The sequence below is a fragment of the Mustela erminea genome, chromosome 5, assembly GCF_009829155.1.
Source record: "Mustela erminea isolate mMusErm1 chromosome 5, mMusErm1.Pri, whole genome shotgun sequence".
Classification (NCBI taxonomy): Eukaryota; Metazoa; Chordata; class Mammalia; order Carnivora; family Mustelidae; genus Mustela; species Mustela erminea.
The window spans coordinates 3,313,606-3,339,759 of record NC_045618.1 but is presented as its reverse complement, the minus strand read 5'-3'; the positions used below and the strand labels follow the sequence as shown (position 1 = coordinate 3,339,759).

General features: G+C 42.6%; 1 protein-coding gene across 5 annotated transcripts in view; it reads left to right on the top strand.

The window, feature by feature from the left end:
- The window catches only part of SH3GL3 (SH3 domain containing GRB2 like 3, endophilin A3), a 131,085-nt gene that overhangs the window by 68,410 nt on the left and 36,521 nt on the right, over positions 1-26,154 (top strand). For 3 of the 5 annotated variants that reach the window (XR_004285550.1, XM_032341962.1, XM_032341961.1), the window contains exons 2-5: positions 12,273-12,341; positions 18,135-18,207; positions 20,695-20,838; positions 25,207-25,340. Coding sequence is in view for 4 of the 5 variants with exons in the window: in XM_032341962.1 (XP_032197853.1) it covers positions 12,273-12,341; positions 18,135-18,207; positions 20,695-20,838; positions 25,207-25,340 (420 nt within the window). In the remaining variant the exon portion in view is untranslated. Of the gene's footprint in view, positions 1-3,395; positions 3,401-12,272; positions 12,342-18,134; positions 18,208-20,694; positions 20,839-25,206; positions 25,341-26,154 lie in introns of those variants that run through there. The other 2 variants (XM_032341963.1, XM_032341964.1) reach the window with 2 other exon arrangements.

Here is a 26,154-nt window from a genome sequence, read left to right as displayed (position 1 = left end):
TGTATGAGTGTTTTGGTTGCTCCCTTAACCCTTGGAGAAAGTTGCATTATTGTTGTTATACAATAATTTTAGTCTCTGTGATAGTGATGAGATCTCATCTCTTTGTGGTTTAATGTGTGTTTCCATGATGATAATGAAATGAAAATATTTTGTATATTTATTGCCCATTTGGATATCTCCGTTTGTGAAGCTGCCTCTATATGGTTTTTGCCTGTGCTAAAATATACTTAGTATGCTGCCTTCCTCTTAATGGCTTGTAAGGATTCTTCTGAATATCTGAGTGATATTTGAATTTCAATGTGAAATGATACTTGAATTTCAATGTAAATTTCAATACACTCAGGTGAGGGTATAGAAAATATCTTTTTCTACTCTATATAGAACTTGGTTTTTCATTCTCTTAGTCTTATTTTTAATGAGGCCCAAGATATCAGTCTTTTTCTTCATATTGGGGAATTTTTAATAATGGTGGGGAATTGGTTGAGCTATCTCCTCTCTCAAGGTAATGTTATCTTAAAGATTCTCTAAGCTTTTACCTTTTGTGTTTATTTGAAGATCAATGAGGAATTTTTATTTATTTTTTTAAATGGGTTCCACATGAGCCCAGTGTGGGGCTTGAACTCACAACCCTGAGAGCAAGACCTGAGTTGAGATCAAGAGTCAGATGCTTAACTGACTGAGTCACCCAGGTGCCCCGGGAATTGTTTTTGATGTATGGTGTGAGGTACGGGTCCTAAATTATTCTGAAGAGTAAAGCGATCCTGAAAGGTGAGAGTTTGGGAACTGGTGATTTCGAGCTCTAAAATTCCCTTTAAGGAACAGTTTAGTTACATCCCACAAGTTCAAATGTATTTATGCATTTGGTATTGCTCACTTGTAGGTATTTCTTAATCTCTCTGGAAACTGCATATTTGATTCAGGTTATTTAAGATATATATTTTCGAATATTCGAATAATTTGGAAAATTTTTCAGATACTGATTTCTGTATTAATCTCACTGTGGTCAGAGAACATGCTCTGATTGAAATTGTTGGAGACATGCCTCATGATTCAGGGCATGGTCTGTTTTAGTAAATGATCCATGTTACTTGAAAACCATTGTTATTCTGTCCTGTTTGCTGGAGTGTTCTCCATGTGTAAATTAGATTGTTCAAGTCAAGTCACTGTACTGATTTATTTATTTTTTTGGTCTGTTTTATTTCCTACTGAGAGAGCTGTATTGAAAAATTGAAATATTTGGAATTATTTATTTCTAGTTTTATAAGATTTTTCCTTTATACATTTTAAGGCTGTGCTGTGAAGTGCATACAAATTTAGGATGTTTATTAATTTTGAATTGACCTTTTGTCATTCTTTATGTCCTTCTTCTACCAATAATGTTTTTGTTCTGAAAGTATATTTTACATCTTAGTATTAGCTTCTCCAGAGTTTTTGTTGTAGAAATAAGTTTGTCCAATGTCTCTTTTCTGTTTATTTTCCTATCCTATTTAATGTGCATCTCTTATAGGCAGAAAATAATATAGTTTAATATTTTATAATCTTGGCTGATGCTTTTGATTCTTTGGTTGAAATATTTAGTCCATGTCTGTGTGTGCGTGTATGTAATTATTTATTTAAGATTATTTACTTATTTGAGAGAGAGATTGAGAGAACAAGTGGGAGGAGGGGCAGAGGGAGAGGTAGATTCCCTGAAGAACAGGGTTCCCACTGTGGGACTTGATCCTGGGACCCTAGGATCATGATCTGAGCCAAAGGCAGACGCTTCACCAAATGAGCCACTCGGGCACCCTAGTTCATGCACACTTAAAGTAATTACGGATATTTTTGCATTTAAATCTGCTATATTATTTTTTATTTGTTGTATTCTTGTTTCTTCTCCTTCTTTTACTGTCTTTTGAATGAATCATTTTTATTATTCCATTTTCTTCTCCAGCATCTTGCTTGTTATATATTTATGATTATTTAAAGAGCAACTCTAGAGATTACAACCTGCATTTTTATGTGGTGGAGTCTTTCTTAAATTAGTACTTTAAAACATCCAAGCAATAAAAGACCCATTAACAATTTATTGCTACCTCTTTAGTGGTGACTTCTGTGCCATTGTGTTCATGTTTCAAAATTTCACATATATTTAAAACCTCACAAGATACTGTTTTAAGCTGTCAGTATTCATTTAGATTTCTCTTTCTGGTTCTCTTCATTTCCTACTGTATTTCCTTATTTCCATCAGGGATGTTTTTCTTTTATTTCAAGAACTCCCTTTAGTGCTTCTTTTGCTGTGTGTGTGTCTGTCAATGAAAAATTCTCCCAATTCTTTCCTCTGAATATTTTTAAAATTTTGCCTTCCTTTATGAAGGGTGTATTCACTGAGAATGGAATTTTAGGTTGGCAGATAATTTCTATCAGCATTAAAAGTTGTGATTTTTATTGTCTTGTAGCTGTGCTGTGATTTCTTTTTTTTTTTTTTTTAAGATTGATTTATTTGACAGAGATCACAAGTAGGCAGGGTTGGGGGGGGAGCAGGCTCCCCGCTGAGCAGAGAGCCCAATGCAGGGCTCGATCCCAGGACCCTGAGATCATGACCTGAGAAGAAGGCAAAGGCTAAACCCCCTGAGCCACCCAGGGGCCCCTGTGCTGTGATTTCTGTAGCATTGTCAGCTCACAAGCTTTTTGTTGCTTTTTTGGTGTATTTTTTTCTTTAAGTTTTTCCATCTTCAGTCTTCAACAAAAGACTTGTTCCAAGTATGTGTTTCTTCATATTTATCCTGCTTGAGATTCACAGAAGAGCTTTAATTTGTGGTTTGGTGTCTTTTGACTATATTGAGCAATTCTTGTCCATCATCTCTTCAAATACTGCTTCTTTTCAATTTCTCTGTCCCCTCGTTCTGGAACTGTAAAATACACTTATGTATTTTACAGTGTTTCTGTACGGTGTTTCTACTGCGTCTTTTATGTTTGTAATGTCTTTTTTGTGTGTGTATTTTTAGTCGTCTTTCCCATTATGTTTCAACCTACTTTCCAGTGCTTTATCTTCCACTGTCCATATGCTCTCTTTTCAGTGTCTAATTGTTATTAAATCTAGCTGTTGAATTCTGGATTTCCATTACTGCATTTTTCTTCTACCCATTTCCATTTGTACTCTTCTAGAATGTTTTCTGGTAGAATTTAACTTTGTCTTCTATTTTTTTGAACATAGGTAATCATAATTATCTTGAAGATAATTTCCTTTTTAAAAAAAGATTTTATTTATTTGTGAGTGAGCATGAACGGAGGGGAGGGCCAGAGACAGAGGGAGAAGCAGTTTCCCCGTGGAGCAGAGAGCCTAGTGTGGGGTTCCAACCCGGGACCCTGAAACCATGACCTGAACCAAGGCAGATGCTTAATTGACTAAGCCACCCAGGTGCCCCAATTTTGAAGATAATTTCTAATGTCTATTTGGGATTACATATTAGATTTTTTTTTTTTAATTTAGTTTGGGGACACCTGGCTGGCTCACTTGCTAAAGCATGTGACTCAATCTTAGAGTTTACTTCAAATCCCACGTTGGGCATAGAGCTTACTTTTAAAAAAGTAAATAAATTTAGTTTCAATTTTTTGTTGTTGTTCGGTCTCCTGGTATACCAGATGCTTTTTAAAAAATTATTATTTGACTGACATCTGGGTGATGTTATCTTCCTCCAGGGAGGATTTAGTTTTATTCCGACAACAATGAGGGGAAAGGGAGTCCTGTACTCCAGTTTTGTCTCTTGGTGACTGGGATACTGCAGAACTTTCCACCTCGATGTTCGGCCTTCTAGCAGCCTCTTCACACTGGTATCTTAGCATCTCGCCTCGCATGTATGCAGCTGAGGAATCGTCAGAAGCCTCGAGAGGAAATGGCACATAACGTGTTATAGTCACTGCTTTATGTTCCTGGGATTTTGGCCTCTTCTGTGTCGGTTTCCTTGGTTACAGTGCACTCTGGTTTTCCCCTCCCAAGTCCAAGGGGACTTCTGCAAGTTCTTGCTGATGCTTTCTGCTCAGCCTTTACGTCCTGTGTTGTCAGGCAGACATTTTTCTCCAAAGAGCAAAAGCAGCTGTAAATGGATGGCTCTCTCGGTGCGTCATCATCCTCTTCATGATTTTGGCTTCTCAGATCCTGACTGCCTGGGTTGCTTTCGGAAGCCTTCAGAGATTTTTTTTTTTTTTAACTTATATTTTGAAATAACTTGAGACTCAGAAAAGTCGCAAAACTAGTACGGAGAGCTCACTTCTACACTTTCCTCATCTTCCCCTGATGTTAATGACTTAGAAATAACCTTACTTGTTTGTATTTATAATTGCACATTGCCCTATTTTCCAGGGCTGACAAAGCAGAGTAGGACTGTTAATAGGTTGGGGCGGGAGGGGCGGGGGGAGAGAACTCAGGGAGCCAATGGGGGTGACATTTTGGTGCAGGACTTCTCCAAGTAGACTTCTCAGAAATCTAAGATTTCTTCCTTGTATGAGACATCTCCCATGACCAGGTAAGGGTGGGAAATTGTACCTCTCATAGGCAGCCCCTTGGATATCCACAATGCCATTTCCACGTTGAAGTCTCTGAAAATGTTTTGGTAAAGAAATCTCCCTATTTGGTTAATCCCAGTATTTCCAATTTATATGACCAAGGAGCTGTTCATTTGGGCAGTCTGCATTTCATGGCACACCGGTTAGAGGATACTATTCTGGAGCCCTTCCTAATTTACCCTGAGGTATAAATTTTGCTTTTTTACATTTTTTCCTAGGTTCAGACTCTCTGGCCATTTAATTTCTTGCTTCATTAAAGGGAAGAAGGTGGAGAAGCCAAGGTTTCTTTGAAAACAGATTATTTGCCCAAGAAGAAGGCCAAGGCTGTGTTAACATTTCCCACTCAGCCTCCCCCTCCCCCTGCTGGGTCTGGCTGAAAAGCAAGGCAAAACCTTTGTTTCCCAGATAAATTTCTTTTATATCAGTGTTCCCTGTGGTCTTTGAAAATGCTCCTTTTGTTTTCCTGTTCCTGGCGAAATTGGAGGATGGCAAGTAGGCTTCTGTCTCTGACCATAGGACCAGGGCACCCCAGAGATGCCTAGTTTGCTGCGTGGTCTTTTTCACAGGGCGGGGTGGGGGCGTGGACTGTGGGAACCACGCGGATTGGCCCCAGGTGTGTGTTTCACATTCGTATCTCCTGTCTGGCGAGCCCAGGTCGGACACTGCTGTTTGTGATGGGGCAGATGACTAGGCGAGGGCAGCTGGTATATGATGTCGAAGAAGGTAGCCGGCAGAGTTTCAGAGTGAAATTTTGACACCTTTCCCCCAGTCCACCCCTTCATGTGGATGTCCCTTAGGATTTCCTAGTGGATGTTCCTGCCCGCTCTCAGGTGCCTGTCCCGAGTGTTGTCCTGGGACCACTCGGGTGATCTTCCTGGCTGAAGGACAGACCTGATCATACCACTCACCTGCTTGAACGTCTCCACTGCTTGAAGGGTTGAGTTCAGCCTCAGGGTCTGGCCCCTGCCCCTGTGCTTGGGTGTTCATTTTCCTATCAGTTACCCATTTGGATCACTGCGCTCTCTCCTTAATGCCCTCCTATCCTAAGTAATGCCTTAGCTTACTCTGTCTCTCTGGCAGAAATGCCACTTCTTTTCTGGTCTCCTGGGTGCTGTCCATGTAGCCTTCTAGGCCCTGTTCTAGAACATTCTTGGCCCCTCCTCATCTGTATGATTTGCTTCCTTCCATCCGAGCTCTAATAGCAAATTCTGCATCTGTGTTTTGGGTGAGTACTTACTATATCCTGGCCATCGGCTTCTGCTTCTCAGTGGGCCCACGAGCGTGTGGCGTGACCTCGGTATCTCTGGCATATGGATGTAGTCAGCGGACTTCCAGATACTTAGGGAATTAGACTGAATGACGTTGTGTCACTAATGTTTGAAATATTAAGTTGAAGTGACTTTTCATGTGGGTGAATTTAAGGTAATTCATTGATTTCTACATATCGTTCTTGCCACATCCCACACAGGTTTTGATGGATACTATTTTTATTGTTAAATTAAAAAAAATTAATTTCTTTTAGGGCTTCTTTTATCATTCATTGTCAATTAGGACCAAATTCAAAAATTTTATACTGACTTATTTATTTTTATTATTGATTTCTAATTGAATGGCATGGTGGTAAAATTAAAAAAAAAATGTTCTATATAGTGTTGGCTGATTTTGTGACCTAGTAAGTGGTCAGTTTTTGTAATGTTCTGTTTTTACTTGCAGAGAATATACATTTTTCTATTTATTGGCTGGAAGGGCAGGTATATATGTTCTTATTTGATCAAGGTTGGTCTTCCAGATCACTTATATTCCTTCCAAGATTTTTTTTTTTTTTAATTCACATTTGGGCCATCAGTTTTCTGATACATTTGTATTGAAATATGCTATGATTGTGGACTTCTTTTATTTCTTTTCTTTTCTTTCTTTCTTTTCTTTTTTTTTTTTTTTTTGCTTTATTACTAGTTTTTTGAAGCTATGCTATTAGGTGGGTCATTATTGTAACAGAATTTTGGTGGCTTTCTCCTTTTATTATTAGATCGGTTCTCTGTACTTACTAGTGCTTTGCCTTAAAGTCTTTTTTTGTCTGATGATGTTGTTACCAACTTTTTTTTAATCAGCATTTTCCTAGTAGTTTTAACTTATCTACTACTCATTTTCAGTTATATTTTATGTGTGTCTCATAGAGGCCGCATGTAGCTGGATTTAAAAAATCTGGGACACCTGGCTGGTTCAGTCCGTAGGCACATGACTCCTGATCTAGGGGTCGTGAGTTCAAGCCCCACGTTGGGTGGAGAGATTACTTAAAAAAAAAAAAAAAATCCACTTTATTTATCCTTTAACATGTTGAATTTAATCATTTACATGGACAATAGTTACTGATGTATTTGGATTTAATACCGTCTTATATTGTGGTTTCCATTTTGTAATCCCCTTTGTTCTGTGCCCCGCCGCCCCCACCGTGCCAAACTTCTTTTCTTGTTTTGTTTTGTTTGGATTGGAAAACAGCGGTTTTCCAACCAACGCACTGGTGTGTAAACTATGTTATAACACGAATAGTACTGTATGTATATTATTGTTTTATGCTTTTAGTAGTTACGATTAATTATGTAACACAGATTCTCACCTAAAGTTTTAACAGTGTTTAAAGTGATGTCCATTTCCCACTTCCTCCTGAACATAAAGGAACCTTACTCTGCTCAGAATATCCGCTGGGCCCCCTCCCCCTCCCATCTTATTACTGCTTATGGTTATAACATTACCCTTTTGTGAACTCACAGACTTGTTTTTGCTTGTTTGTTTTTAGTCTGCGGTTGTATATGCCACCATTGTGAATCAGTTTCTGTTCTCACTATTGTTTCTTGCAGTTCATACCTTCCGTCATGAATCAACTTTTATCTCCTTGATGAAGTACGTTAACATTACTCTTATTAGAAACAAATGGTCTGTCTGAATAGGTCTTTGTTTTGTTTACTTTTTAAATAACAGTTGAGGGAGACAACAAAATCCTAGGTTTTCACATTTCTTAGCACGTTGATACTGATCTTCCATTGCCTCCTGGAATCTGGTGTTGCTGAAGAGAAATCTGCTGTGAATCTAATTGTGGCTTTATTCCCCCTGTGGGAGTTTTAGAATTGTTTATTCTCGAAATCTTGATGTGCGAATTAATATGTACCTTGCTTAGCATTTGAGTATACGTCCAACCTGTGGACTCACGCCTTCTTTCAGTTGTGTAAACAACAACAACAACAAAACCCACAAGAACAAAAAAAAAGCCCAGCAGAGCTTATTACCTCTTAAAATACTGAGTCTCTTATAGTATATCCTTTTTTCTGGAGTCCGTATCTGATAGATCTTATTCTCTAAACTGATATTTCATATATTTTCTTTAAAAAAAAGATCTTTTCCTTTGAAATTTTTTGTTCTCTCCATACATTCTTTAGTAATATTTTGTAGTTTACCAGTTTTCTCTCTGGTTGTGTCCAGTCTGGACTTTATCCCATTTATTGAATTTTTTGTTTTCATGATTATTGTTTTTGGTTTCCAAGATTTCTAATTCTTAATAGCAATTTGTACAATTTCCCTTCTATGTAATTGCTTTCTCTTCCTTAGTAGACATTGTTCATTTATCATGTTGATGACATCATTAGCATACACACAAGCTTTCTGTCATATTGTTTCATGGTGTTCACTGGACGTGAATTCACATCATGATCTCTGATTTTGTTGGCTTTCTTACTTGGTGTTAGATTTAGCCTTGTGCCCTAGAATTTAGATTTCTGTGCTTAATTTTTACTGGGGAGGGTGTCTTTTTGTTACTCTTATCCCGTCTTTGCTCACTTCTCTCTGGTGGTTGTGAGGTCTTCTGCCTGGCTTCCTGTGGAAGTGTGGTTTCTGGTCTCTGATGATATTGGTAGTACCTTGGTCTAGCCAGAGAGCTGGGGGTGACCCAATTGCTTCTTTGCTCTCCAGTCTCCATGGGCCCACGGATTGCCAAAGGTACCAACCTCGGACAGTGGTTTGCATATGGATGTTTTTTCCAACTTCCCTTCCCTCCCCATCCCCTGGGTTTAAGCAGAACCTGATTCTGGGCTCTTGTCTCACGGGGAACTTGTAGAGACCATTTTACCCAACAAGAGCTAGACTACTGGCCACCAGAGCCTGTGGCTGACAAGACACCAGCACAACCGAGACTTCAGCTCTGTCCATCATGTTTTGTTTCTCTGTTCCTTTTCTGGTCCATGACAAAAATCGATTCTGTTGTTAAAGCATTGCTTGTCTTTATGGTTCCTTTTTGGGGGATATTTAATCGATCATTGCTCTGTATTCAGAGGGGATGTATTGGACTTGAATTTTTCTAGTTATCTTCACTACAAGTAGGAGCTCAAGCATTTCTGTTTAGTTTCTAACACTTACAAGAAATAGAACCCCAGTTTCTGTAACTCCTTAATGAGGTCAGGAGCCCTTAGGGACCATGCTTGTCTTTTTCGTCTCTATCTGCATGTTCTAATTATGGTGCCTTGTACATAGGAGGTGCTCAGCCATATTCTTTGAGTGATTAAGTATCAAGTATCAATAGATCGTCTAAGGAGCAGATACCAAATGCGTATTTATACTGACTTTCTCAAACAGCTGAGCACCACTGGGGCACTTCAGAAAAAGCAGCAGATTGATCATGATGGTTACCTGGGACTCATGTTGAAAACCGTCTTATGTTATCGTCTCTCTTCAAACACAGGAATATTAATCTCACTATTTTTTGTTCTTAAAAGCAGAACATTCCTCCTTCTATTAGACACTCTGCTTTCTGAAAATAGAACAGGTAGAACCCGAACCAGTCAAACGGATTCAGATTAAGGACGTTTTGGGTCTGCCTGTCAGTGCTAAGGAGCTTTTCAAATGGGTATTTTAAAACAGGGATCTAGAATGAGCTTCTGCAGAGGGGTTACGGTAACCCTCTGAAATTATAGGCAACTGTATCAATTCTTTTGCTGTGGAACAAACCACCTCAGTACATAGGTGACAAAAACTTGTCACCATTTTGTGGGTCTGTGATTTGGGCGGGGCTCACTGGGGAGGTCTTTTGGTCTGGCTGACCTCAGCTGGGCTTGAACTGATCCCTCTGCTGGCAGTCAGCTGCCCAGTCAGCTGGAGGTTTGGAGCACGAGAGGGCTCAGCTTGGAAGGCTTCTCTCTGCTCTGAGTGGCCTTCGGTCTCCAACGTGGTAGCTCAGGCTCATGGTTACGGTGGAGCTCGGAGCGGGGCCAGAAGTATCGACACCGCCACTTCGTAGCTATAATGAACCTATTAAGGCCTGTTACTTTCTGTTCTGTTGACACAAGCTAGTCAGTGGGGAGAGAAATAGAGGTGCTTCTTAGTGGGAGGAGCTACAAGGCCCCGTGGCCACTTTGGCATCTACCATGCAGGAAAAGGAGTGTTTCTCCTGGGGTGTGGTTGTGTAACTTTCACTGGAGTCTCAGAGTATTACCTCCAAAGTTAAGAACTAATATTTTAAATGGTCTCACTACTAGACAAAAAGGTGTTTGGCGGACATAATTGATGGAGACTCCCACGTAAATGCCACTAAGCGTGTGGCCCTGGGATTCTGTCTCGTTTCTGTGGAAGGTTATACCTTGTATCAGGGCATTGGCAGACTCGCCTGTGACCTCCGTACTGAGGCTGAGAAACAGAGCTGTTGTGTAGTGTATCAGCTAGCTTTTGTTGTGTAACAAAGCGCTCCAGTGTTTCATGTCAAACAACCAGCATCTCTTCAAGTCCATTCCCAGGGCTTTGTCCTGTGCCTGCTGTCAGCTGCCAGACCAACTAGGGGCTCTGATCCCAGGGATGGCCTGGTTGTCCTGAGGGGAGTGTTCGGGCCACTTGTCTGTCACCACCCAGCTAATTAGCCCAGGCCTTTCACGTGGTGGCAGCGGGGTTTCAAGAGAATGACTGAGAGCATGCCAGATCTGCAAAGGCCTCCGTTTCTGTCTGTGCTTCAAAACGAGTGTCAAGTCCAGACTCAGGGTGGGGTAGGTAGACTCCAACTCTGGCCAGGAGAAGCTGCAAAGACATAGCTACAGGGAAGATAAAAAATCATGGCCATTGTTCATTCTTCCCCTAACGACTCCATCCAGATAATTCCTCCTCCCACCTCGAGTGTAAGTTACCTGCTGTCTGCACCTTCACTCCTCCTATTAAAAAGGAATGCTGTATTTGCAGTCCCAGTGGGAATAGCAGCAGAAAGTCGCACTGACATTAAAAAACCTGCGATCCTTTGACCATTAATTGATGGGAAACCCCTCCCCTGCTGTACTACTGATTTTTAAATTCACAGAAATATTTTAAAGGTATAAGCAGATCATGTTGCTGTGCTTTTCTAAAAAAAGCGATTTACCGGGGCACCTGGGTGGCTCAGTGGGTTAAGCCTCTGCCTTCGGCTCAGGTCTTGATCTCAGGGTCCTGGGATTGAGCCCCGCATCGGGCTCTCTGCTCAGCAGGGAGCCTGCTTCCTCCTCTCTCTCTGCCTGCCTTTCTGCCCACTTGTGATCTCTGTCTGTAAAATAAATAAATAAAATCTTAAAAAAAAGGAAAAAAGAAAGCAATTTACCTTATTTTCAGCCCTCCTCCTTGTTCTCTAATGCAGCCCACGCTGGAGCCAGACTCCCTTTGCTAAAAGGTTTCTCTGAGTACATACACTGTGTTGGACAAAGAATCTCTAGGGACTTCTGCGGCATACCTTTTCGCTTGGCATTTGAGAATTTGTGTGACCTGCCCTCTCTAACTTGCGGCATCTGTTTTCTCCCGTTCTCCCTCGATCACTAGTCATTGTAGTCAAACCAAATGTCCTGCTGTTTCTCGAACACATTTGCCCTCTACCAGTGAGAGAGTCTGAGTCATCTAGAGACGTTCCTGGTTGCCCCCACGCGGGTCTGTGTGTGCTGTTGGATTGAGTGGGTGGAGGCCAGGGACGATGTTAACTAGTCTGCAATGCCCAGGACAGCCTCCCGCAACAGAGAATTATCTGGTCTAAATGCCAGAGGGGCATGGTGGTAAAACCGTGTCCTACACATTGCCGTCTTGGGGTGTTTTTTTGCACTGCCTTATGCTGCGAGACTCGTTCAGTGCTGCCTGTTGAAATGTCCCTTATCCTTAAATGGGCAGCTCAAATGCCAAGCCTTGTAGGAAACAGGTCCTGGATGTCCCCCCTTCTCTCCCACACTTTGGGCTCCCAGAATCCTGTGATCACCAAAATGCCTGTTACTTGGTATGTTTACAGTGATTCGTACCCAGCACTGTTTTGTCCGGATTTTTCCTCCCTTGTAGTTCAGTTGAGTGTGCACGTATTATGTCTTCTGCTGAACTGTAGGTTCCTATGTAAGGATCTTATTTATCTGTGTTTCTACTAGAACACCTACTGTGTACTTTACATACAGTAAAGTACTTTACTTTATATACTTTACTTTTACATACTTTATATACTTTACTTTTACATACATACTGTATGTAAAGTACACAGTAGGTGCTCAATTAATATCTGTTGCGTGAGTGAGAAATAGACATATTCTCATGTCCTTTGATTCGGTTCCTTCTTCCAACAATTTTCTTTAGAGGACTTGGTTCAAAAAAAGAATGCAACAAGCTGAACATGAGCTTTTTGTTTTTGTTTTTGTTTGTAGAGATTTGAGTCAAACTATGATAACAGATTGTATAATGCAGTTAACTTCTGTTTATTTCTGCAGCTGTTTAGTGAAAAAATAAGTGGCGTCGAAGGAACGAAACTAGATGACGAATTTCTTGACATGGAGAGGGTAAGAGAGCATGCTAATGTCAGTTGTATTACAAATTTGATTTTCATCCTCATGTGAGATGTACTGATGATGTTAAGGCTGTTAGTGGGAACCTGGGATGTGAAGTCCTGCTGATGTGAGCTGGGCCGTGGCTAGTTGGTTCCCTCTAGTGGACGAAAGTCAGAATGTTCAAAACATGGTCAATCTAGGCAAACAGTTACTGCAAGAAAAAGACCCACGTAATTGTGATGATGTATCTGGAAAATCAAAATGTATTTCTGGGATGAGACCCTTCAAATGCATAACGATGGACCGTGTGGAAGACTCTGGCTCTGTTCCCATGTGTTGCAGAAGCTGCGTGACAGATAACGTTTATCTGGGTTCTGTCGCTGGGACCAGCAGTGTGAACGTGGATAAGCGCTTTCATCTTTTCCGACCAGTGACACAAGTTAGATAACGTGTGCCCTGCCTGCCTCACATGGATACAAAAGAAATTATTATGCAAAAAAATTAGGTATTTGAAAGCATTTAGGAAAATATGATCTTGTTGTAGAAATGAGTATAACACCCTCCAAAGGAAGATTGTAAAATCTCTGGCCCTTCATCTGTTTGCTGGTCAGCTGGGGAATGGCTGAGGCGGAGGGAGAACTAGGACCACTAGCAGTTATCAGCGTCCCCAGTTGCCTTCCCCTTGGTCTTGAGCCCTGTGAACATAGCCTTGTTTTAATAATGAGACGCCCCAGATGAGAGAGGGCGGACAGAAACAAAGCATCTATCCTCAGATGTAGAATCTAGAACACCGCACATAGCAGGCTGCAGAGCTGTCATCAGATGTGGGGGAGGAGGTCCAGTCCCAGGCCGTGGCTTGGAGGGTTCCTGTCGTCAGGACACCCAGCCCTGGCCACACTGTCCTTTCTGGGTGCGCACTGTTACGGTTCTAGAAATGTTAATGCTTTGAGAGGAAAAGCTCACGTTGTTTTGCTTTTGAAAAAACTTAATTTCTGATTAATTGAAAAACACAGAAATATTTTAACATCATTGGCATACCTGAAATTACTTTTAAAAATCCCTTGGTATATAAGAATGTCATGTGTAACTTTCTTACTAACAAAATGACCCAGTTTAAATGTCAAATTGAAAACCACATCTCTGCAATTGTAGTTTCGGATGATGGACGGAGGTCCGTCTTGTTTACTTCCTTTTCTTCCTAAAACCCCAGTGAACGACAGGAGAAATATAAAAATAAAATCCATTTGTTTTCTTACAGCAGTGAAAAGCAGGGAGATATCTAACGTGTGGCCAGAAATTTTAAGGACTTTCTGGAAGAGATTAATGAGATGGTATCCGACCCCCCTAAAACAAGGCACAGAAATGACAAAGGAATGGAGGAGATACTCCAAGACAAATCCTAGCCATATGGAAGTGGAGGACGAGTAGTAAAGTCAAAGTGAAATTTGATGGGAAAAAACCCCACTAAGTGGGAAAAGTTATGAAAAGGGGGCCACCTGGGTAGCTCAGTCGGTTAAAGCAGCTGCAGCTGACTCTTGATTTTGGCTCAGGTCATGATCTCAGGCTCCTGGGATTGGGCCCCTCATCAGGCTCTGTGCTCAGCTGGGCGTCTGCTTGACGATTCTCTCTCTCTCTCTCTCCCTCTCTGCCCCTCCCCCTGCTTGCTCTGTCTCTCTAAAATAAGTAAATCTTTTAAAAATTATGTGAAAAAGATGCAGTCATGCATTCTATCAGAAAATTGTGATAGTTATGAACCATTATGCACCACATAACATGGCATCTAAATACATAAGGGAAAAGTTGTCAGAAATACATGGAAAATGGACAAATCCAGAGTAGAAGAGTTCACATACCTCTCATGAATAATAGATAGAGTTGATAATAATAGATTGACTCATAGGCAGTTAGTATAAAATATAATTAGTAGTTTTGATTATATTATAAATAGATACAGAAGTCTACATTCCTCAAATTGAGAATCTGTATTCTTTTTAAGTCCCTTTAAATAATCATATGTTAGGCTCCAGAAAAATACTTAAAAAAAAAAAAAGAATTCCCAGGGTAAAATCATAGAATACAGGACTATAAGGAAGGTATACATTCCCAATTCTAGGTGTTTAGAAATTTAAAAATGTATAAAAATTGTTCTTAAAGAAGAAATGAAAAGTAAAATCAAGGATCATTTAGGCACAAGAGACAGAATTCTATATATCAGAACCTGTGGTATAACGCTACATCTTAAATACACTTAATAGAAAATAAATGAAGAAAATGAATAAATGATTTAAGTCAAGAAGCTAGGACAGTAACAGCAAATTAAATCACTTTAGGTAGAAGGAAGAAATCAATATGGATAAATGAGGGATTAATAAAATAGGAAACAAAACAATAACAACAAAATAGAAGAACCAATGAATAAAACCAAGAACTCCCCCCCCCTTTTTTTTTTCAAAAAGCCTCCTCCACCAAGTGTGACTGAGAGAGAGAAGGGTTAGACAGATAGATTGTGTAAGGAATAAGATGATAGAGTGACAGGTATGGATTCTTTTTTTTTGGTGGATTCTTTTTAAAAATAATTTTAAAAATAGAATATCATGAACAGCCATTGAAACCAGGGCTGTTTGCAGCTCTCCAGCCCAGGCCGAGGCCTGGAAGAGTCCGTGGCGTGGGCTTCGGGGCGCCGCAGGGGCACGTTCCCTGCCCACATTGGAAGGAAACTCCAGATTTAATCAGTGGGCAAAGGTGCCTGTGTACTAGGTAGACTTTACAAAACTGATTTTTACTTTCCCCCGTTCGTCCTGACAGCTAGCCGCAGACATTGCATAGCATCTCGTAGCCTGAACATTTCCCTCTGTCCACAAGAGCCCCAGTTATTCTAGGAGGGAGACTTTGCTTAATTTTTTGTTTGTTTTTAAACTGCATGGATTTTTTTTTTTTTTTTTTTTTTTTTTTGGTGTTCATCTTCATTGCCCGTATCTGCCGGTGTGGTTCGTGGGCATCTCCTTCAGTTTGTAAAGGGTTAATTCCCAGTTCTGACTGCTGGCACGTTCTGGAAGCTGCTGTCTGATTCCCAGTTCCGACGTTCTGGAAGCGGCTCTGTCTATGCACACCAGGCCTCTGACTCTGACCATTTGTTTCTTGGCTTTCTCCCCCTCCCCCAAAAGATAGAAAAGGATCTCAAGCAGAAAGGAACCCTGCCCACAGATCTCAGGATCACCCTTCAGAGACGAAGGCTAGCTTCCTGGTGGCTTTTCATGTCTAAACAAGGTTGGATACGTGGAAAGGAACATGCTGAGCTGTGTCTTAATTAATAGGAGACTTGAAAAAGTTTATAAATCTAAAACCTAGTTTTTCTTAAACTTAAGCTGAACCGATGACCCTCATTTATAAATTTAGTAATTTCGGCACAAAAACGGTGATCGTCTTCGGTTACTCTTCATTTTAGGTTCTTGTAAGTCATAGGCTTAACAGATTAAACCCTTACACGTTTATCTTCACTGACTCAATTAAGCCGATGCCCTTGCACATTGCAGACGTCTAGAATCACAAAAGCGACGCATGGAATTTGCTCCAACATCATGTCAAATTTAAAACAGGGTTTTCCTAAGAACTGCATTTCTTGAAACTCTAGTAAAACGTAAACATTTAGGTGATCCTGCTCTCTCTCGTGTTACGAGGCCCCGTGCACGTAGGCACGTGTGCATAAGACGAGCGTGATTCGTGGCCTCGTCATTTACATGCTGTCGCGTTAAACCTTCCCAGGGCCCCGCGTTGAGGCCTTCAGCGATGGGGAACAACTAGAGCTTCAGGCTGATCGAGAGCTGACTTGGTTGAAAGCTTCTGACCCTGGCCAAAGCGTTTTTTTGAGTTACGAAAATGAATCTCTTGTATTACAAATCACTCCACAACTTGCTTTTTTTCCCTGACGATGCGCTCTGGGCATCTTGCTAGTACCCATGGAGCTCCCTTATATTTTCTGTCTGATGATTAAATATTCCTTTATTTGGATGTTTCACGATTGATCCAATCACTCTCTTATCGCTTGTCATTCAAGTTGGTTTCAGTTTTCAATACGATATAAAATGGTCTAACAAACTTTTACATAATTGCACTTTGCTGGCGTGTTTCCAGATGATAAATTTCTGGAAGTCCAAGAGTGACACTGATACGCCCATTACTACTGATGATAACGCCATCACCTTCATCTCCAGAAGCTGATTCTATCTCGCACTCTGTGCGTGAAAGGGCCCATTCCCCCCACACCTGTATCATACCTGATATTGGGACAAATCAATTAAAAAAAATTTTTTTTTGGCCAATCTGGTGAGTGAAAAGTATCTCCTTTTTAATTTACAATTTTTCTGACATTTTGTCAAGTGTTTGAACTTGCATTTTTCCCTGTTTGTGGATTGCTGGTTTATGTTCTTGTCTCTTCTAGTTGGGCTGGGTTTTGTTTGTTTTGTTCTTTAAGTGGGAGTTCTGTGTTTTGTGGATACTAACATGTGTCCCTTGTACAGTTTTCTTTCTCTTTCATTTTGCCAATTTTGTCGAATCTTGTATACTGTGTCTTTTCATTGTTCAGTCTTTATAGGATCAGAATTTTGGTCTTTTCACTTAAGACATTCGGATTTGGGGTCATGCTTACACGATTCTTCCCATCCCCATATTTCAGAATACACTGCTGTATAATTTATTACCTTTACACTTTGTTTTTAGGTCTGTATTTGTAATCCAGTATGTTTAGTATATTAATTTGCCAAGTTGTAACAAAAAAAAAAGAAAAAAATAATTCAGATGAGATTTGAATTCATTTTACATGTTAATTTGGGGGATGGATTTACATCTTTGTACAATTAAACTTTCCCATTTAGAAATACGGTTTTTGAAATAGATACTGTGCATTTCTCATTATATTTATTCCTTATTGTTGTGTATTTCCAAGTTGCTCTTACGAATGGGATCTCCTTTTTCCTTATATTTTCTTTCAGGTTATTGAGGGTATGAAATAAAGCTATTGTAATGTGCACATTTAACCTCATTGTCTGTTCTCACATTCAGTGGCTGGCTAACCAGCAGCCGGTGTCCAGGAATTTTTTTAAAAAATATTTTATTTATTTATTTGACAGAGATCACAAGTAGGCAGAGAGGCAGGCAGAGAGAGGGGGGGAAGAGGCTCCCTGCTGAGCAGAGAGCCTGATGCGGGGCTCGATCCTGGGACCCTGGGATCATGACCTGAGCCAAAGGCAGAGGCTCAACCCACTGAGCCACCTAGGTACCCTCCAGGAATGGTTTTGTGGAAGGAAAGATTCAGTCTTAATGCAGTAGACAGAACACCTGGGTGTTTATGTTAGTGACCCGATGGTGAGAAGGATTCTTTCACTGTTGATTCACTGTGGCAGTTTCTAATGTGAGTCATTATTAGGGCGTCCTTATATGAGTATGGGCATCAAGTTCACCCGGCAGATAAGGAAAGTTTGGCTCAGACATGCTTAGTGTTAGCCTGAGAGACATATATCCAGTGACCGAGTGGAGTGTAATGACTTGTCTGAGTTTTCCAGATACTATGTGAATACTCACTTGATAAAAAGAAAAAGAAATGCATGCTCTCCATCATCAAGGGGAGAAAGAGCTGTCCCAGAATCAACATGAGAAAATAATTGCTTCTCCCCCAAAATGCTGAAATTCATTCAGGTTAAAATCACCATAATAACGTGTTCTTAATATCAAATTAATGCATGTTACTCCTCTGTCTTTCTGTGAATTCAGTGTCATTTACCAACATTTTTATGTGTTTTTCTTTTAAAGAAAATAGACATTACCAATAAAGCTGTTGCAGAAATTCTTTCGAAGGCCACAGAATATCTTCAGCCAAATCCAGGTAAAGTTAGAAAATGTCTTGAAATATTCTCTTGTTCATTTGCTGTCACGGATCAGTCACCCGTGTTTGCTTGACGTATGGCTGACATAATTTAGAAACAACGTTTTTTGCATCCAAATAATAAAATTCAGGGTTTTTTAAGTCAGGCCTCCAGACCAAGGTATTTCAGTGAATCCCGGCAGACAATGCTGTGAATTGCAGTGACCTCATTCGGGTGGGGGCTGGGCTTAGCCGCAAGGCTCTGTGGAGCTAAGGCAGCTTTGAGGAGTTGCTTCTGAGAGCCAGCAAACATTTTGTATACATTTTCTTATGGAGGCATCTCCTCTTTTAGGAAAAAAAAAAAAAAAAAAAAATCCCGTCCTCCTGCTCTGAAGGTGTATATCCCCTTGAAATTGCTTCCACAGGAGGATTTTAATTCTGAAGTCATGAACGAGTACCCCTTGATGAGTTTTTCCTGGATTTCTTGTGAAATCCAGAAACCGACAGGGGGCAGGGCCTCCAAGCCTGGAACTCTGCGCATTGCCAAATCTGCCTTTCCCTTTTAGGGACCTTTTAGGAATCTAGTATTTGCACGTGGTGACTGTCATTCCCTTGGCTATGGGAATCAGCACAGACCCTACAACCCTCTGAGAATCTGAACAGTAAAAATTTAAAAACATAAATTTTATAAAAATCTTGTCTGGGGAGGTTGGTGGGTGTAGAAGTCTTTAGGACCGAATAGGTGATTAGAATTTTAAAAACTATAATAAATACATCTCTGCTCTGGCCGCCTCCGGGATTGAGGTGAGCCACATAAGTTCCTTTTCCGGATAAATCAGTCAGCACATACTTAGCAAGAGCTTACTCTTGGCGAGGGGTTTTCCTGGATCGTGGGGTGGCGTGAAGTTGGACCAAGATCCCATCCGCAGAGAAGCAACGTTGGAAGGGGGCAGAGTGGGGATGGGGGGGCAGCAGTGGACATGCCTGCTTGGACAGAGGCCTCTGTTATTTCCAGCTGCACGGCAACCTGTCACATGCCTGCTGCCTTCTGGTTTCTAACCTGACAGTGGGAAGGAGGAGCTAAGGGTGTGTGTGTGCGTGTGCATGTGTGTGTGTTTGTGCGTGTGCATGTGTGTGTGTTTGTGTGTGTGCATGTGTGTCATCTGTAGGAGAGTGAAGCCTTTGTGGGCAGGGACCAGGAGGACAATGGCTTTGAACCAAGGTGGGCACGATTCAGAAAGGCCGGCCCGTGGGAGCGTCTGCAGCAGGACTGGCGTCCCCTGAGAGACTGGGAACACGCAGAATCCGGGCTCCTCCCAAACTGCCGGCGTCAGACTTTACGTTTTCACAGGATCCTTGTGGGATTTGTATGCGCCTACAGTTTGAGAGGTGCTGGTCTAGAACATGTGAAAACAAACATGTCATTATTAAAGCCAAAGCAAATAAAAGTGGATCCCTTTACTTCCTAACGCTATCTCAGACACCACAAGCTAGTGTGTGCTTCACGCTCAGGCCTGTGGGATAAAGTCCCAGGTCCTTAGCGTGGGGTCAGTTCATAGTCACAGCCCCCCGTAGGTATCTCCTGATTTGTCCGGTTTCCATCCCTGCGTGGGTCAGGCCGGCCGCTCTTTATCTGTCAGCTAGAGACCGCAGGCGCTCCCTCTCCCACCCTTTATTAACACGATTTCTGCCTTTTTAGGGGCATCTTTCCATCTTTATTTAGCAATATCGCTGTGGTTTCCTTTTCCCAACCTCATCCCCGACTTTATCAGTAAAGTACATCTTGTCTATTCTGCCTCACAGTAACCAGAGGGAGCTGCATCAGGGCCGGCGCTGGCCTGGGCCGTCCCACAGAGCTGGGTTCAGGAAGCGCTCCCCACCTGAGTCACAGAGAAGTTCAGGAGCGTGGCCGCATGTCATTTCCCTAGGGGACTGGGGACCTGACCGCACCCAGGGGACCATCCACACACAGACTCCAGCTCCCTGGGGGGGTCTGTTTCCTCCTCCTGGCTCTGTGCTGAGCCAGAATGAGCAGCAGCCCTTCATAATGATACTGGATATAATCAGACAAGCACATTCTGGGGGCACAGGGAGGGTGTTCGTGGCCCGCTGGTGGTCAGCACCAGCTGACATCGGCACCTCGGGAGTTCTGGTCTCCGTGATCTGTTGGGCCCCAGGAAGGACTGGCCGTCCTGGTGTCTGCACCCAACTTGGTGTGGGCCACGGCAGGCCTTTCGGTGTCTCACCCTGCCCACGGGCTGGGGTAGCCCGGGTCCCCTGTGCTCCGTCCCGGCCATGCAGCTGAGTGCTCAGCACCACCCCCCTTGGTGAAAGAGTCTGGGAAATCCCGTGAGAGACGGACGCGGTCACACTGGCCCTGTCCCTCGCTCCAGGCCTCCTGCAAGTTGCCCACCAGGTGGCCTCTGTTTTGTCCTCCCCGGTTCAATGCGACAAACCTGTGGCTTCACCTTGTCCTTTTAAGGAATTACAAATGACAATGTTTTTAAGCATACAGAGCTAAGCTAGGAATGCTGAACACTGTGTCGAAGATTCGAGGGCAGGTGAAGACCACCGGCTACCCCCAGACGGAAGGCTTGCTGGGCGACTGTATGCTGAAGTACGGGAAGGAGCTGGGCGAAGGCTCCACGTTCGGTGAGTGCGCGCCCCGCCTGGGCCTGGGGTCTCCCGCAACGAGTGTAGGTGATGCACGAGGCCCTTTTTTTTTTTTTTTTTTTTTAAGATTCATTTATTTACATAGAGAGTGGGAGAGGTTGGTGCCCAGGGAGAGGGAATCCTCAAGCAGGCTCCCCGCTGAGCCCAGAGCCCGACACGGGGCTCGATCCCACAACCCTGAGATCACGACCTGAGCGGTAACCAAGAGTCGGACATTCAGCCCATGGAGCCACCCAGCAGCCCCCACAGTGCCTTTATTTTAACAAACTTTTTTTTTTTTAATATCACCCAAGTCCTCCATGTTCATCGCAGGAAGTTTGGAAAATATAAGCGAGTAAAATACAAGAAAATAAAAGCCAGTGATACCCACTCTCACACATCCAGGGATAGAGTCTTGGTTCTCGTCTGTGTTCACAAGCACCTTACAGAACCCAAGTGGGGTTGTGGTATAGACACCCTTAGACCGTTTTGTAACCTGTTTATTCCCATCGACTCTATCCTGATCCGTGTCATAAAATAATCCCTCTTCTACGATACTGTTTCTAAACGCTGCATAATAATCCATGCGTGATGTCCTAGCTCGTTCCGTCAATCCCAATTATTAGACACTTAAGGAGTTTTTCTCTTTACGCAAAAAGACTTTACACAGCATTTTTAACAACCGTTTTCATAGGTAAATCTGTGGGGATGGCCAAGATTATGTTCTTAGATGAAATCCCGAGTCATGAAATTGCTGGGTTGAGAGCATGCCTGTTTTTGCAGACTTTTGAAGCTTCCTCCCCAAGAACTCTCCAGAAAGAGGAAGCCCGCTGCATACTCTTGCCAGGAGTGAGCGAGACTCTGTTTGTTTCCCAGCACAACTGATAACTGCGGGGATTATTTTTTTAGTTTACTTTTAAATAACTGGTAATTGGATGCATAGCATATTGAAATTGATCTCTTAGTACTGCTTTAACTGTACCTTTTAGATGACGCGTAAGGTAGCGTTCCTTCCTGTTTGTAGACATTTTTGTCAGTTGGGTATGTGTATCCTTTGCCTCTTTTTTCATTAAGGTGTTTGTTTTTCCCCTCCCGGTTCATGAGCTCTTCCCATGGTCGGGATATTTGCTCCTTGCCTGGCTTGTATGTGAATGAAGTCAGACTCCGGCAGGGATTTAGTTCCTGATCTCCTAAACGGAGAGAGATTTTTACTGTTTACCTGGTGGGACTCATACGTCTTCCTTTGTGACTTTCGGCTTCATTATTGTGTTCAGAAAAACTTCCACCCCCCGCCCCCGTATTGTATAAGTGTTCATTTATACTTTTATTTTGAAACATGTTTCTTTTCTTACCTTTAAATTTCTGACCTTCTGGGTTTAACAGGAAGATACTGTGCAATAACTGGGTTCTAATTTTGCTTTCTCACAAATAGCTAATTGTTTTAATACTTTATTGAAAAGTTCAGTGTTTCTCCTCCAATGAAGGGAAATTTTGTTACAACTAAATTTTTATATTTTACGTTTGTTTCTAGCCTGCCTTGTTTTCTAGATCTGTGCCCTATTTTGATCCAGTGTTGTATTTTAAGTATTATAACTTTAAAGTACACTTTAATATACTTAGCTAAAATTTCCCTTTGCTGTCTTGTTGCACACATTTCATGGATATACTCACCCTTTTATTTTTCAGATGAAACCTAGAGTCATTTTAAGTCTCCTTTGCTAAAAACAAAACAAAACAAAAACATTTTAATTGAGATTTCTTTAAATTAATACATTGGAGGTGAGTTGAACATTCAAATGATTTCGTCTTCTAGGAAAATTTGTCACTTTTGCTATTCAGCAAGGCAGGCAATGGAAATTGAGAATTCAGATACTTGGTTGTAGTAACTGATCTAAGAAATTGGGGGGAAAAATCTCCTGAAAACTTAAAAAAAAAAAAAATCCCAGGGGCAACTGGGTGGCTCGGTTGGTTAAGCGTCGGACTTCAGCTCAGGTCATGATCTCAGGGTCCTGGGATCGAGCCCCGCGTCAAGCTCCCTGCTTGGCAGGGAGCCTGCTTCTCCCTCCCCCTGCTTGTGCCCTTTCTCTTGCTCTCCTTCTTTCTTTGAAATTAACAAAATCTTAAAAAAAAAAAATCCCAAAGGCTAAAACGTTCATGAGTCACAGGGGGTGACAATATCCTTCAGGGCAGTAGAGTGTGAATTGTATTGTATTCCGTGGGTGAATGAGGACAAGATGGCCTCTTCCTTATCCTGAAGGCAGACCCATTGAGGGGACAGTGCGGGTGCTGGGGAGGCCCTCACAGCCAAGGCCAGTCCTGCCGTGCACGTGCCACGGCGACTGGGCAGGGGGCTGGATGGGCCGACAATCTGTTGGCTCCCCAGGTCCCCAGCAGTGTAGGGGAACTTGTGTTGAGGAAGAGAGCCGGTCACGGGAGGGCGTCAGGAACAGATAGGTTGCTTACTCTTCTGGGGAGGAGACTACTGTCTGATGCTTTCCTCTCGGGGCCACATGGTAGAACCTTCCTGAAGTACAGAGGCCTCAGTGAGTGGAGGCTGAGCCTCACGTCCTTGTGGAATCTATCGCACTAAGTCTGAACCGGGGAGGGAACGGCAGGTCCAAGGTGACGGCCGATATTGAGAATTAATTTTTGGAGTCTCCCGAGAAACATTTGAAAATGTTTCTGTCAAAGTTGAATTTGACATTCCGGGGCCGAGGGGCCAGAAACAGTAGCTTCTGTTTCTGATCAGTTGGGCAGGAGATCGTCCCCAGGCTGGGAAGGGGTACCTCATCTTTATCTTGGAATGATTTAGACTCTGGAGACTGAGCTAAGGACATTTAGGGGGAATGAAGCTACCAGTGGTTCAGAACGGCGTCCTGGCTAGCCATAGTTTAAAGTAAGAGTTTCCACTTGTATTTTGCAAGGTCCTGTACCAAGTATTATCTAGTTAATTAAAAAAAAAAAATAGAGGCGAGTCTTCATTGCTATCACTGTTTTGCAGGTGCATGAACTTTGCATGGCTGGACTAGTAGGGGCAACAAATTGGGGTCAGAATTTCCTAGAAATGCAAATTCTTGGGCTGGCCTCTAAGATCTTTTTCTAGCCGAAGAGTTGAGAGACACCAAGCTCTACATGTTTCCAGGGTCAATTTGGAGAACTCTGATACAGGAAAAATAGTCTGGTCTGATACATCTTGTCCCAGAGATGCCTTCAAGAGAAACCGCCACCCTCGTTCTGCTCAGCCACCAGGACTCCCGCTTGTAAATTTCGGTGGATTAGCTGGCCCCGGGATACCAGGGCGTAATCCGGCAAAAGCTGCCAATCACTGCCCAAGCCTGTGCGTGGCTGGCCCGGGCCCTGTTGCAAGAGCAAACCATGCCCGTCCTGGTGAAAGGCTGTCCCATGTCACCCTGCCAGGCTTTCTTTGACATCAGAGGGGGTCAGGAGTCTTAGAACCATCTAAAGGATATGGGAGTGACCCCAAGATCTAGTAGCTAGAAGCTGACAGGAGGTTTTGTTCATTCATTCCTATTGTAGCCTTTATTGGTCGATACTTAGCCCTGATGAATGAATCCTTTTATCGTTTACAAAGAGGGATTTTGTTCTCCAACTTCTAAGGAACCCTAGGTGCCAGTTCACTAAACTGGAGATTTCCCTGCTCTCTGAAAGTAGAGCATTCCTAGGAGGTCTTTTGTAAAGCAAAGTGGTGTAAAGCAAAGAGGAAATGACTATTAATTTATGTGGAAAAATTCGGGGATGTTACCAGAACCCCAGAATCACCTCTCTTAGGCTTTTCTCAGATCTCAGGGCACATCTTGCATGTCCAGGCTAAATCAAGATAAAGCACAGACGCTCCCAGTCACAGCTCAGAGCCGTGGCGGCTGGATGCTGCGGTGCTGTGTGCTGTTCTCATGACTTGGGGTACATGCTTGCCCCCTAATAACTTGCTGCAGAACGAAGGCTTAATGTTCTCACTTTTTGCTTTTTTTTTTTTTTTTTTTGTAAAGGCAAAAATCCTCTTTTTGTTTGTTTGTTTTTTTGTTTTTCAGTTACCAGAAACAAGTACTTCGTAGGTGTTTTGGAAAGGCGATGGTGTTCAGCCTGAACTTTGAAAAAGCAGGGGAGACCCATACCAGTTTTTAAAGAGGGGTTTTTTTCGCCACCTAGTGGCCAGAATGGGAAATGCTTTGGTCTCTCTGAGCCTCAGTGGCTGTTTGGGTTTTTTTCCTGAGTCAGGATTCAACCATCCCGGGGGAGGACCCTTTTGCACTGTCATCCACAAACTTTTGGGAAGGAATCAGATAAATACCCCCATTATCCTCGAGTTCTCTGCTAAAGAACCTCTCTTGTTTGCAATTTCTGTTCAAGGCAACGCGCTGATAGAAGTCGGGGAATCCATGAAGCTCCTGGCGGAGGTGAAGGACTCTCTGGATATTAACGTAAAGCAGACTTTTATTGATCCCCTTCAGTTACTGCAGGACAAAGATCTAAAAGAGATTGGGGTAAGTCTTCCAGCTGTAAATCTACCTGTTGCTCCTTAAAATGAGGTCTGTATTTAAAATCATTAGAATGCCTCTGGGGGGATTCAGTGAGAGCCTCGTCTTGCCGTGGTGCTGCGAGAGTAATCCACACTGACCTGGCTCGCCGGGTCTTAGCCCGCCCTTCTGCATCTCACTGAAGCCGGCTAGACGTCAAGGTCAAGTGCGAACCAGAATGAACCATAACTTCACAGGAGAACTTTTATGATCAAGTTCATACCGTATTCGGTCCTCTCTTTTGATACTTGGCACCAGACCCGTAGTCATTATTTTTCACTGCTTCTCAAGGACATCGGTATCTGGGAATTGACGTCTTATGTTTGGAAAACTGTTAGAAATGGTCTCCCAGAGCACGCACGGGAGCTCTCAGGGACCTGTCAGTGATCGCATGCTGCTTGCTTGGCGGAGTTTTTGTGTATGTGCGAAAACAGCCTCGAGACTTCTACCCCCCGCTGGGACTTCTGCTCTGGAGGGGTAGCCTGTGCTGGCTTCTGGCACCCTTTTAGGGACCTGCCCTGAGGACCTGCCTCCAGGCACCTTCAGGAGTGATCGCAAGGCAAGCACACGCCAGCTTGGAAGTTATTTGAACCTTGGGGGTGTTCCCTTTCCTTGGGAGACCCCTGGACCAGCAGCCTCAGCATCACATGTGACAAAGGCAAATGCTTGAGCCCTAAACCAGATTTCCTGAATGGAGAGTCCTAGGTGCCTATATGGGCATTAGGATCTGTAAGGAAATCGGAGGGTATGGAGGGGACTTTAGGGAGGTTGAAAGAAAAAC